Source organism: Equus przewalskii, chromosome 19, assembly GCF_037783145.1.
Source record: "Equus przewalskii isolate Varuska chromosome 19, EquPr2, whole genome shotgun sequence".
Lineage (NCBI taxonomy): Eukaryota > Metazoa > Chordata > Mammalia > Perissodactyla > Equidae > Equus > Equus przewalskii.
The window spans coordinates 42,182,363-42,196,120 of NC_091849.1; the positions used below are offsets into that span (position 1 = coordinate 42,182,363).

Sequence of the window (13,758 nt, forward strand, 5' to 3'; positions counted from 1 at the left end):
GAATAATTGCCATGATGTTTCTAAAACATTGTATTACCATGTAGCATTAGCCTGAGAAAGTTGGGTCTTTACATCTTGCTGTTTGTGTTCATTTCCGCCTGATTAAGACGATTAAAACTAAATTATTTTTGCAGTAATAACTCTTGCATTGCAATCAGAACTTCAGCTTTAGAACTTATAAGTAAATTAGCTATTTCTCTTATGGGGTTGCGACTCTGCAGCAATACTTTCTAATTACACAATACTCATAATACTTTACTAAATTCTACTTAACCGAGCTGATCATAAATGAAGTTTAATAAACTCTAATTGCTTGACTAATGTACAATTTTATTGCTTTTCCAGAGTTCATTTTAATGAAAATACACGGTCATTACACTTATTGGTGGATTTGCTTAATAAAAACTTACTAAAGTGACTTTAGTCAATGCTTTTAATTCAGGGATGCAAATTTAACATAGGTTTGTTTTGTTTTGTCCCTTTTTTTTTTTTTTTTGGTAAAAAAAAATCTATTGCAGGGCCAGCCTAGTGGCATAGGGGTTAAATTTGCACGCTCTGCTTCTGCAGCCTAGGGTTCACCAGTTTGGATCCTGGTGCTGACCTAGCACCGCTTGTCAAGCCATGCTGTGGCAGTATCCCACATACAAAATAGAGGAAGATGGGCACAAATGTTAGCTCAGTGACAACCTTCCTCAAGGAAAAAGAGCAAGATTGGCAACAGATGTTAGTTCAGGGCTAATCTTCCTCACACACACACACACACAAATCTACAGCAGTTTTAGGGAAAACACAACAAGGTCTAACTCTCTGAAATGGCAGAAAAACTTGAGAAGACAGGATGAATAGGCAAGAGCTGCTGAGGACAGAACAGGCATGATTTGGAAGTCTGATGTTGCAAATTGGCCAGCTCAGGGACAAGGTGCAGACTGCCAAAAAGTTTGCTTGGCTTGTACAATGCTTTAAAATGCTTGCATTTGTCTGCCAAGTCACCTGATCCCCCCACTCCCTACTGACTTACTCCCATCCTTACTCACTGACTTTACCTGCTTGGCCCTGGTAAGCATTGAGTGCCTGGAGAATAATGACATCATTAAAAGAAATATGGAACTTGGGGAGAAAGGGTGAAAATGGAGATTTTAAGAAAATATGGAATTTGAAAGGCAGATGAGTGCACTAAGGGTGGAGGCCGAGGATACGAACTTGGGACTGTGCCCTGAGGTTGAGACTTGAGGTTCTGGAGAGAACAACTACAAAGAAGCTAAAGGAAAAACTTTGGGCATTACTCATATTTAAGGGCTATAAGTTACTGGAATCCCAGGGAGGGGAAAGAAGCTGTCATAAGAGAATGAGGGTAGAGCGAGGTATGGAGGTCAAGGAGAGAGAACTTCAAGCATAAGATAGTAAACTGCACCTAGAGTAAGAAGGATAAGCACGGGGCAGGGGAGGGAGCTATTGGATTTGGTGACTAGGCCACTGATACCATCAAAGAGCAGTTACAGCAGACAAGAGGTAAAATTACAAAGACTTAAAGACAAGGTAAAGGTAGATGTAGGTGGACACAGCCACCCTTTTAAGATGGCTGACAGCACAGGGAAGGAGCTGGAACACCATTCAGTAAAAACTAGGGTGGAGGATCTCAGGATCTGGTGTTTTTGAAGAAGGAAAAGAAAGGCCAATGGAAAGGGAGCAAGATCCATAGAAGGCAGGAGGGGATGTGCACAGGGGACGAGGTGGCCCTGGGGAGGAAATATGCCTCAAGGAAGACCACCAGTGAAGACTGACATCTTTTCAAATATTGAGAGATGTTAAGGGGGTGCTAGTGGATGGCTTCTAACTTGTCAGGTGAGTTATGGCAGGCATAAATTTGTATAGTTGACATAATTCAGGAAGGCAGGACAGGTTTGCTGAGCAGCAAGGAAAGCAACTGAGATTAGTAAACATTAACTATGGTTCACACTGCCATGATTTTGAGATTTTGCTATCTATTACAAACAGCAGGCTTGCAGGTTCAAGAGAATTTATTTTTGTAGATGTGATTAGTTAACTTTCCTGTAAAAGTGGTCAGTCCACAAAAATGGATTACAAGTCCATGAGCGCATGGTTTTTCCTGAAGTGCACTGGTGTTAACCTATCAGTCTTTAGGGGCATAGGCTTACAATGCGGGTCATAGTTTCTAATGTGAAGACATGGTTGAGAATTTCATTACGTGTTGTCTCTTTTTATTTATCAGGATGAATTCGCCTAAGCAACTGATTTTTTTCCTTCTTTTTTAAGGACATTGCAAATTGTGAAATTAACTAGGATCCTTTTTCAAGTCAGCTAACAGTTGAGGGAAAAAAAATCTGGATTCACCGCCAGCTAAGGAATAGAGCTTGGCAGGCTACATTTTTTTATTGGCCTCATTTCTGCCTCCAATTTGTGACTCTACCCTTATTCCTCCTTCTCATTCTTGTTATCTTGTTACATTTCACATACCCTAGAGGCCACTTTAAATCCTTTTTTGGAGCAAAATAGAACATGTAAATATTAAACATATAATTCAGGCACTTCAAGCATCTTAATATTTGTGGTAATTATTAATAAGTATGTGTGCAGTTACAAGGCCACTAGACCAAAAAAGCTTTTTGAAACTCTTACAACTTTACATTTAAGAATAACGGATAGTAGTGTATAGAGCAAAAAGCCAAATGAGTTAACAGTACCAAATTATAGCAAAATGAATAGAAAAATTAAGACTCAGCTAGATGTCTGTCTCAATTCTTTTCATAGGCAAACATGTAGCATAATTACGCCTGAGAATTTAAGAAAAGCAATTTGCTCTCTTAAATGATTTTGGAAGCTTTCTTTCCAACTCAACTAACACTATTCAAAATCACTATCTTGTAGTGGTTAAGAAGGTGGGCTCTGGAGCCAGACCACCGGGTTTCAAATCCCATCCACCAGTGGACTTGTGTGACATTGGGCAACCTACTCACCTGTTTCCTCACTTGAAAAATGGTGGTAACAAAACCTACCTCCTAAGATTTTGAGGACTTAATAAGTTTATATGAGTGTCTAGAACCACGTCTAGGACGTTTCAAATGCACAAAAAATTGGTAACTACACAATTACTTTGGCTTTACAGTGGTAAGACTCATGAGCCTCCTGGAGTGGATAAGCAGCTGGATTCTAGAAGCCCAAGCTAACGCAAGGAAGCTGAAGACCAAAAAGGAGTCCTTCCAGCGCCCTGCTGAGAAATACATGGGAAGTCAAACCTTCAAGTCAAAAAGGCTCTTAATTAATGGTACTTTGCATAGATTTGATAGCATACTTCCAATTAACTGGCTCCTAGAGCCCTCTTGAATTCATTTACTAAATAAACATTTACTGAAGGCCTACTTTATCGTGCAATGTTTTAAATACCACAAATCATTATAAACGAGAGCACATAGCCACGCTCTTCCCCTTATTGCTTTAAACTATCAGAGTCAAATAAAAGCTCCCAGACGTTACCAAAATAACAAAAATGCTTTAAAGTGTTACATCTGTCATGAATTTAACGGAAATCACAAGTAGAAGCCTATCACAATCTCAAGTTTTAGAATACTGAAAACAAACAGTGTGACTCAATAAGTAAACTCTGGGGTCCCATTAGGTGGAGTCAGTCCAACACAGGAAGCATGTGGCAGGACTGGAGGACAGCGTGACGAGTGCTTAGTCCCACTGGACCATGCGCTCTCCTTCAGGAAGAATACTCCAGTTCGGGGAGGCCTCGTCCCGGGACAGCCAGTTGAAATCGTCAACGTCTTTCCAGTTATTTTTGCTCCTATCTAAACCAGAGCCCTCGAAATGCTCGTCGATCCCCGGGTAGCTCCAGGTGTAAGGGGCGAACTGGATCCCACTGCAGTCCTCTACGATGGCCCTGCTGGTCACCTGCAGGAAGACCCGGGTGTCCCTCGTAGTGTGTACGCGGAGCTGTTGGCAGGCCACGGCCAGCACGCACTCACTGCAGTCCTCCAGGAACACGGAGGTGGACACCGGGCCGCAGAGCACCGTGCAGCGGCGGGCTTTGGTCAGCCGCAGGGTGTTGGGATTGCCATATAGTTTGATGGTGCAGTTGCTCAGTCCGGTCAGAAGGACGTCGCGCTGGTGCAGTTCCTCCGCTCTCTTCTCCAACACTTGCGACTCCACGTTGGAGAAGCCGCAGACGTAGCTGGAGCCGAAGCCTCCCTCCTCCTTCACGGGCGGCGGGGAGGCCCGGCTGCCTTTCGCCGCCGGGGAGCCAGCAGCCGCGTTTACTTCGGCGGCCGGAGCAGCATCCTTCCTCCGGCTCTTGAAAGCGAAACGCTTCTTGGGCTGCAGCTCCTGGCGCCGCTCGCCCAGGGCCGCCTGCAGCCGCGCCAGCGCCTCTTGTCCCTGCCGCAGGTCGTAGGCGGCCAGGAATAAAACCGAGTCGTTGAGAAGTTTCTGCAGTCCCTGGAGCCGAGCGGCCGCCTCTTCCAGGCGCTCGCCGGACTCCCCGCCCTCCAGAAGCTCCTCCACGGCCGCCCGCTCCCGGGCGAAGGCGGCGGCGAAAAAGTCGCTCGTCTCCCCCTCCACCTCCTGGTCCTGCCGCTTTTGCTTCCGTCTTTCCACCTCCAGCTGCCGCTCTTGTTCTCGTCTCTGAAGCCGCTCGGGCACCAGGCCTCGGTCCCGCTGGGACCCCACGTCCCCGTTCCCAACACCGACCGCGGAGCAACTACCAGCCTCCATCTTGCCTTCCAGCTTCCCCGCTCCTGCCTCCCTTCCTCCGGGCGCGCCCTCCGTGAGGCCTCCCACCAACGAGCCCTGTGATTGGCCGGCTACGCTGACGTCAGACCCCGGGCCCTATTTCCTTCGCCCATTGGCCCCTCCGCGTCGGAGGGGGCGGGCACGTCGGGCGGGGCTGACTGAGAGGGGGTGGGGAGACAAAGGTCCTTGTGGATGGGTGGGGTGGGAGGCAGGCGGGGGAAGCTTTTTTTCCTCTTAAAGGGGCAGGACTTATATCCGGGATTGTGGGGTGAGTTGCAGCAGCGGCAGCTGCACATGTGGGTTTGTTTATAAGAACAAGGTTAGAAACTCGCAGGCCTCCCCCTCCCCCCGAGCTCCTCCCTACTACCCCCTTACAGGCCGGAGATCCGCTACTGGTGGGGGGAATGTGTGCGTGGGGTGGGTGGGGGGACAGGTAGTGGTGAGAAAGATGGAGGGGGGGACTATTGCACCGCCCGGTCCGCGCCCGAGGAGGCGGCAGCTGGAACAGCTGGCTAGGGAGCCGCTTGCATGCCTCTGTTTTTTTCTTTTCCCTTCCGCCACCCCTTCCCCCAACCCATTCCTGCCGCCCCCAAATCTTCATCCTACCTGCCCCCTCCCCCCCAGCCGCTGCAGTTCTGCGTGGCCTGGGGCTACTGGATCCCCGCGGGCAGTTACGGGGGCGGCAGAAGGCGAGGGGCACCGGGATGGAAGAGCCTGGGTTCCTCACTGCAACTGGGTTCAGGGGGCCCTGGGGGAGTCTAGAAACGGATTACTATTTTTTTGGCCAATTGCTGCAGTCGCAGGGGTGGGGGTTGGGGGGAGGGTGAGATTCCACACCCCCTTGTTCTTCCTCCCACGCCCTCCCCGCGTTCGCGGTCACTCCTTTGGCAGCTGGGCGCCGCTGGCCGCGCGGGGTGAGACCCCAGCCCCGGGCTCTGCGGCTCTTCAGGGGGCCGTCGGTCTTTAGGAAGGCGATGGGGGAAATGTTACATTATGTCTAGAGGTGGTGGGAGGGCTCTGTCACCGGAAGTGCATGAGCCCAGCCTAAAGTGGGGACCAGCCGGAGGTGTGAGTGGGCAGCCGAGGCGGCGCAGGCACTAGCAGAACCCGGGGCAGCGGGCCGGGCGCGAACTGGGACGCGGCCGGCGGCCGGCGGGGCGACCTCGCGTGCTCGGGGCGCCCGGGCGGAGCGGGGCGCCGGGACCTCTGACCCGGCCCGCCCTCCAGTTTTCGGTTTCACCTTTATCTCTTCCCCCAGTTCCCAGCCTCCATCATTTTCACTTGGGTATTTGCCTACGAAACTGTCACTTGAAATTTCACTGATATACCTGCATTTTGATGCAGAGGAAGATGGGAGGAAACGAGAGAAGTAAGGCTTATTTCCAGTTTTTCACGCCCCTCTCTCCTTTGCTTCCCATTTAAAACAAAAAACAAAACAACACACATTCCCATATTTCTCCACAGAAAGTCAGCAGAGGTCACACCGTTGGCAAATTCCGCGCGGGGGTGGGGTGGGGGAGTCTTGTGGGTTTGTGGGTGTTCGTGCACCGATGGAAACGGGGATGCTGAAAAATCCCTATGCTTACACTTGTGTATATTCTTCATTTTCCTTCGCTTTGTTTCATGGGCGATAGATGAGGCTTTTTGTGAGCTGTGGTTCTGAGGCTGATGAATGAAATACGTACAGCTGGTTATCTTGTCGAACTCATACGGAGGGATGCAATAGCTGCTTTATTTTATGAAGAGTGGATTTAACCAAGGAAGATTTAGAGAAGATTTATTTTGCTAGGGAAGAAACCTGACCCACCTTCATTATGCTTTCCAGCAATTGAATCAGTCCCACTCAAATTAAGAAAGCTTTAGCCAAACAAGGTGTACTGGACTAGGGAGTTGCAGCTGGGATGAGGCAGCACTTCTCTGTTAGCCATCGTGAATCTATGGTGGTGGTTAGTGTTGTCTGTGTCAGGAGTGGAATTGAATGTCATTTTTTCAAGAACTTCATTTCTGCCCAACAACAGGTTTTGGCATAAAGTCCCATTGACTTCAGAAGTTTCTGAATATTTTAAGTTGGCTAGTTCAAACTTTTATGAGAAAGAAGCAGTAAAGAACAACAATGGAGAGGTCACCCAGTTGACCCAGTGTGTTGGAGGCAGTTTCAAAGAGTGATGTGAGGCCCGAGTGGGAACAGACAAGGGTCAGCGGTGTGGTCATCATGAAGCATCGGCTTGACAGTTCTTTATAGCCCCCAGCACAACTGCAAGCCGACGACGTAGGCGATCAAGACATGGATAAAAGCTATGTTTTGAGTTCAAAAGCAGTAAGAAGGCTGCGAAACCTCTGGCACTGACAGACTGTATTTTCGTCTTTTTGATATCTGAGGGCAGTTGGTTCAGTGTGCATCCTGGAAATGGATCCCAGCTCCTCAGAGGTAAGTGCCTGTTCTGATGGGAGGAAAGAGGGTGATGCATTACAACACAAATGTGGCAGAAAGCAAGCAGCCTGTGAGTTCTGATTCCTCCTTTCAAAGATACCTTAAAGGGCTTTTGAATCAAAACACGGCTCTCTTCTAGACATCTTGAAAAGTGAAAGAATTCTAAGGTGTTACAGACTTTAAAAATTATTTAACAGAAATTTAGATACTTTAGGGGCCAGCCCCATGGCCAGTGGTTAAGTTTGGTGCCTTCTGCTTCGGTGGCCCAGGTTCCATTCCTGGGTGCAGACCTACACCAGGTGTGGACCTACACCACTTGCCGGGGGCCATGCTGTGGTGTCGTCCCACATACAAAATAGAAGAAGATTGGCACAGATGTTAGCTCAGGGCAAATCTTCCTTGGGAAAAAAAATAATAATAATTTAGATACTTTATGGTTCTATTTGCTAGATTTGCTTTTTAACTTTTTGAAAAATTCAAACATAGTAAAGTGGAGAGAAGAGCGTTACCTGTACCAGCACCCACGTTCAATAATTACCAACTAACGATCTGGTTTCTTCTTAAAACTCTAGCCACTTCCCCACCCCACCTCACTCTGTTTCACAGCAAATCCCAGACATTATATTATTTTGTATTTTACAATCTATAAATATTTCAATACGTATCTCGAAAAGATTAGGACTACCCTTTAAAACATAACCACAGTACCATCACCTCACTCCAAAAAAGTGGTGATATTTCCTTAATAGCATCAGAGTTCCAATCTATATTCACATTTCTCTGATTATACTATAACTTCATTTTTTTGTTATTTTATTTGAACAAGGATCCTAACAAGTTCTATACAATGTACCTAGTTAATATGGCCCTTAAATTACTTTTAATCACTTTTAAATCCTTCCTCTCTCTCTCTCTCTCTCAATTATTTTGTTGAAAAAACCTGATCATTTGTTCACTGGAGTGTCCCACGGTCAGGATTTTGCTGGTTGCATCTCCATACTATGTTTGTTAGGTTTTAAACATTTGTCGTATTTATTTGATCTTTTAATGTTGTAAAATGTTTGTGTAGTGATATGGCTCAAAAAATCAATAACCAAGTAGTGAAAGCATTTAAGCAAAATAAAACAGTCTTCGGGTGTGGTTAGACAGCAAAGAATAAAGCTGTTCTATGGAGTTTATGAGGGACCCTGTGCAAGTGGGAGATGCCAGCCACACCGAGGCCAATAAAACAGATCCAGGCCCTGTTTTCTAGTAGCTCGATGCCAGAAGGAGGTGCCACCTATTCATCTTTCAGCAAACATTGAATATATAGTGGATATAAAGCATTCATTAAAGAGCTGCACGTGTCATGTATCAAGTGTTAGGTAAATTTTCCTACCTTGGTTGCTGCCTTTTCGGACACAAAGACTGAAAGGTGACGGCTGTGAGGGCATGTGCCGTTCTTGAAAAGGCTCCACCTTGGTCTGGGAAGCAGGACAGGAGCAGCTCCTTCCTTCTACTTTTGCCCCTGGCTTTCCTCCCCCATCAACTCCCTTCACTTTCTGGAACTTTCTTCATCATCGTACACCTAAGGCCAAGCACAGGGGCTGGCATTGTTTGTTTAGCATCAGTTTTTTAAGTACTGACTGTGCCCAGCACTGAGCCAGGGAAACCCTCAGGCTGCCATGGGGAATAAAGACAGGAATAATTCCTTTCCTTCTTGAGGAAGGCCTGATTTGGGCAAATAATCAAAGAAACGTGAAACTGGGACAGTGATAACTGACAACTGTTATGAAGGAAAGAGGAACAGTGGGTGCCTCTAGCAGAGGTATGACCTTGTGGGGGAGGTCAGTGAAGGCTTCTGTGGGGGTGAGCTGAGGCTGGAAAGACGTGTAGGAATTAGCAAGGAGAAGTGGTGTGAACACTGAGACGTGTCTTCTGGATGTATGGGCTCGGGGTCACTGGTGACTTTATGGAGAGCGGTGTCAGAGGAGTGCTATGGGCAGGAGGCAGACTGCAGGGGTGAGATGAAGGAGTGGGAGTGGGGTGATGGAGCTCAGGACAAATACAGATCCCTCTTTGGAGAAGTTGGACAGTGAAGGGGAAGGGGCATTAAGTGGAGGATGGGAAGAGGCCAGTGAGATGTTTTTATTTTTTACAGAGAAAGAAGACATAAGGACGTAAGACCCGTAATATAAGGGTCCTGAAAAGGCTGGAGGAGGGGCAGGGGGTGGGACCCAAAACACAGGCACAAGGATTAGCCGTGGATAGGAGGAGGGGCAACTACTCGATTGCAGTGTTAACTTTTTATTATCAAAGTTTTCTAACATACACACACTTTTTGACCTCAACCTATAGGAACAGATGCATCATAACTGAAAGAGAAGTTTTAAGAAACAGTAAATACTACGTGCAATAGATACTGTTTCCTGTTCTATTTATTGCATTAAAAAATTCTGATCAAGACTCTCTAAATTAAACTGCAGTTTAAAAATGCTGTATCAGCAGGAAAGGATGCAGCTGTAGGTAAATGTGTATGTCTAGTAGTTGGCAGAGAAGTCTCATGGTTTCTGTGTTCTCTGTAAAGAAGCAGTGAAGTCCTCTGCTGGGTGTGGGAGGAAAGGGGTGGGAGTGTCTGAAAAGTGTGGGGAAGGTTTGAAAGCCCTGTGGGAAGAGGGAGAGTATGTTGCCCAGAGAAATGGGGGTGGGTGGTGTGGATGTTCAGCAAATAGTTGGAGAATGAATGAGAACCCCCCAGCCAGTCAGTCTAGGCTGGAGACCAGCTTGGGGGAAGGATGTGGGGTTTGGGGCAGACCAGAGGAGAGAAGCTGGTGTTGAGAGCCTGCCCTGCAGAAGGCAGGGCATCCCCATAAGACAGCTTCTCCAGAAGAGTCTGGAGGCTTGACTCCTGCAACCGCTCACACATTTCCTACAAAACTGTTCAGAAACTTACATTGCTCTTCCCAAGACCCGCACTGCCTGCAACAGATAACCTTAAGTACTCTTCACAGAGAAAGAGCCCACCAAATATGAACCTCAACTTGCCTCCCATCTCACTTATAACTTCTCTGTGAAGATCCATCTCTTTGTCTCTTTCCCTTCTCACCAAAGCAAAGCTGGCCGTCTGAATTCCCTGTCCCTTCCCTCCCACTTCCTTGGACCTCCAGCCGCCAGTCATCCTCTCTTCCTTGGGCATCTCTAATGCCCCTCTTCTTTGGCGTCTCCTTGTGGCAAGCAAGTTCCCTCAACTTAAAACAATTTTCCGTTTGTCCTGTCACCCACCCAAGTAAATGCTCTAACTTTCTTCCTTCTCTTAACAACAGACTTTTTATTTTAGAAAGGTTTTCTTGAAGGGGGCGGGGGTAATTAGGTTTATTTTTTCCCCAGCTTTATTGAGATATAATTGACATATAACATTGTGTACGTTTACGACACACAATGTGATGATTTGATATATACATATATTGTGAAATGATTACCAAAATAATAATAAGGTTAGTTAATATATCCATCACCTCATGTAGCTACCTTTTTTGTGTGTGTGTATGATGAGAACTTTTAAGATCTACTCTCTTAGCAACTTTCAAGTATACAATACAGTATTGTTAACTATAGTCACCATGCTGTGCATTACATCCCCAGGACTTACTCATCTTATAACTGGAAGTTGGTAGCCTCTGACCACCTTCACCCATCCCCCAACCCCCAGTCCCTGCCAACCACCAATCTACTCTGCTTCTCGAGTTTGGTTTTAACAACAGACTTTTAAAAAGTAATCTCCATTAGCTATGTCCAGTTTCTCAATAATCATTTCCTCCTTAGCCCCTTATCATGTGACTTCAGTCTCTGCCACTTTATTTGAAACTGACATTGCTCTTTCCCCATTCTCTCCTAACTTTCAAACCCCTTGCTCTTTGTAGCTCTAAGCACTCGATTACCCCTTCTCAAAGCACAGCTCCCTGGTTCTGTCTTAGTTCTCTGTCCCTCCCTGATCACTGCTTTTTGTCTCCTTCACAAACTTCTCTCCACTCACCCCTTAAATATCCATGGGGCCAGAATTCTATCCCGGTACCCCTTTCTTGTCTCTCTCACCTCCTTTAGCAAGCTTACCTTCTCCCAGGGCGTCAAGTCCTGTGCATATGCTGGTAGCTCTCCAGTCCCTGTCTCCGCCTTCCACCTCTCCCCTGAGCCCAAACCTAAACTTCCTTTACCTTTCTAGATATTTCCGTGTAACTATTTACATCCATGTGACAACCTTCTATCCAAATTACCTCATCTTAAATAGATGACCTAAAATGAAGCCTTTATTGCCCCGTTGATGTCCTTTTTCTTCTTTTTTGTTATTTATTGCTGCATAACAACCACCCCAAAACTTCCCAGCTTAAAACAGCAGTAATTTATTATTTCTCACAATTCTTTGGGATCAGCTGGGGCTGGAGCCTCTAAGACAAACTCACCCAGGCAGCGGGGGCCTTAGTGCTGGCTGTCGCTGGTGCACTTTGCTTCTCTTCAACGTGGCCTCTGTCTCACACTTGGCCTCTTAGCATCCAGTAGCCGAGCTCAAGCTTTACGCGGTGACTGGCTTCCAAAGGGGCAGAAGCAGACGCTGCCAGGCCTCTCGGCGGGGCTGGAATTGGTACAGTGTTAGTTCTAGTTCATGCATTTGGTCAAAGCAAATCACAAAGCCCGCCCAGATTCAAGGAGGGTAGAAACAGACTCCACCTCTTGATGGGTGGAGCAGCAGGCACTTAGAAGGATGGAAGGAATTGTTGGCAGCCATCTTTGCATATAATCCACGATGCTGTATAGAGTTTTGCTCAGTCATATGGCATTTACTACGTGCTGGGCAATGGCTGAGTATTTGCATGCATTCCCTCATTCAGTCTTCACAACATCCCTGTGATGGAGCTGCTACTATTATCCCCAATTAACAGGTGGAGAACTGAAAAGGTGAGGGCAATTTCTTCAGGACTGAGAACTAGTAAGTGGTGGACCTAGGGTTTGAATGGAGGCTGTCTGGTTCCTGAGTCCCAGCTTTTACGACCACTGTCTGCTCATGCTACCACATCTGACCACGCTCCCGCTGTCACATCCATAGTCCTCCAAGCGGGAATCACAGAGTCACCCACCACGCCTCATTCTCCCTCACTGGTCCACCTAGTTTGCAAGGACTGTTGTCACTCGCTCTCTCAGGTCTGGTCTCCCTCTTCATGCCTTGGCCCCCTCCTCCCCTTCTCCTCCCTGGGCTGCTGTTCTGGACTCCCATCTGGTTCCCTACCCCTGTGCTTCCTTGAATTCCCCTAGTCTTCCGTGTCTCAACCAGTTATGCTAAAATTCAAGCTGATCATGTCACTTTACTTAAAACTTCTGCTGGCTCCCTATTGTCTAATTCTGTTCAGATTCCTCAGTGTGGATACCAGGCCCTTCACAGCCTGTCCCCAGTGTACCTTTCCAGCCTCATCTCCCACCATTGCCTTTACTCCAGCCACACCAACTCTACCATAACACCAACACACCTTGCTTGTTCATGTCCATTTACAGTCATGCATCACTTAATAACGGGGATATGTTCTGAGAAATATGCCGTTAGGTGATTTTGTCATTGTGTGGACATCATAAAGAGTACTTACACAAACCCAGATGGTATAGCCTACTACATACTTAGGCTATATGATACTAATCTTATGGGACCATAAGATGTCCCATGTCGTATATGTGGTCCCTCATTGACTGAAAAGTTGTTATGTGGCCCATGACTGTATTTATGATGCTCTTATTTAACCAGCATGGACTGTATGCTAGGCACTTTGTTCAGTGATGGAGGTATATTGATGAACACGCAGACAGGGCTCCCTCAGAGCTTACAGGCTAAGTAAGGGATACAGACAATTACAGTGTGGTGAGATATACACTATAACGGGGGAATCTTGGGTGCTAAGATCACACAGGGTAACCTAACCCACACCAGGGGAATCAAGGGAGGAGGGGGTCTTTTAGGAAATCTAAGCTGGATCCTAAAGAATGAGTGAAATCCAACCAGGTGAAGGGACAAAGCAGAGTCACTCATTCGTTTCTTTCTACAAATGTTCATGGAGCACCATCTATGTTCCAGGCACTGTTCTAGGTGCTGGAAATACAACAGTAAACAAGACAAATAAGAAGTCCCTGGCTTCATGGCCAGGAAGCCAGGAGCCCTCCAGTGCCTCCAGCAACAGAGATAGGGCCTGTGCAGCAAACCTGGACGTGAGAAAAAGAACTAGAGCAGCGTTCTCAACCCTGCCTGTACATGAGTATTGCTTGCGGGGCTTGACAACATCCTGATGCCCAGGGCCTTCCCCTGAGTTATTCAGTCAGAATCTCTAGGACGGGGACTTTGGCACTGGTATTTTTCAAAGCTCCCACGTGGTTCTGATGGGCAACCAGGCTTGTAAGCCAGCATGCTAGAGGAACTGAAGCACACTGAAGCTGGAAGTGGGCATCAGAGATGGGGTTAGAGAGGTAAGCAGAGGCCAGACCACCAAGAGTCTCATAAATCCCATTAGGAAGTTTGGGCTTAATCTTGCAGGCTCTGGGAGCTGGTGAAGGATTTAAGCAGAGTA

At 47.0% G+C, this 13,758-nt stretch overlaps 1 protein-coding gene across 1 annotated transcript; it reads right to left on the reverse strand.

The window, feature by feature from the left end:
• Positions 1 to 309: 309 nt before the first annotated feature.
• TBCC (tubulin folding cofactor C) lies at positions 310 to 5,477 on the reverse strand. Its single transcript, XM_070586086.1, has one exon. The coding sequence runs from the start codon at positions 4,729 to 4,731 to the stop codon at positions 3,694 to 3,696; it is 1,038 nt and encodes a 345-aa protein (XP_070442187.1). The 5' UTR covers positions 4,732 to 5,477; the 3' UTR covers positions 310 to 3,693.
• Between the last annotated feature and the right edge of the window lie 8,281 nt (positions 5,478 to 13,758).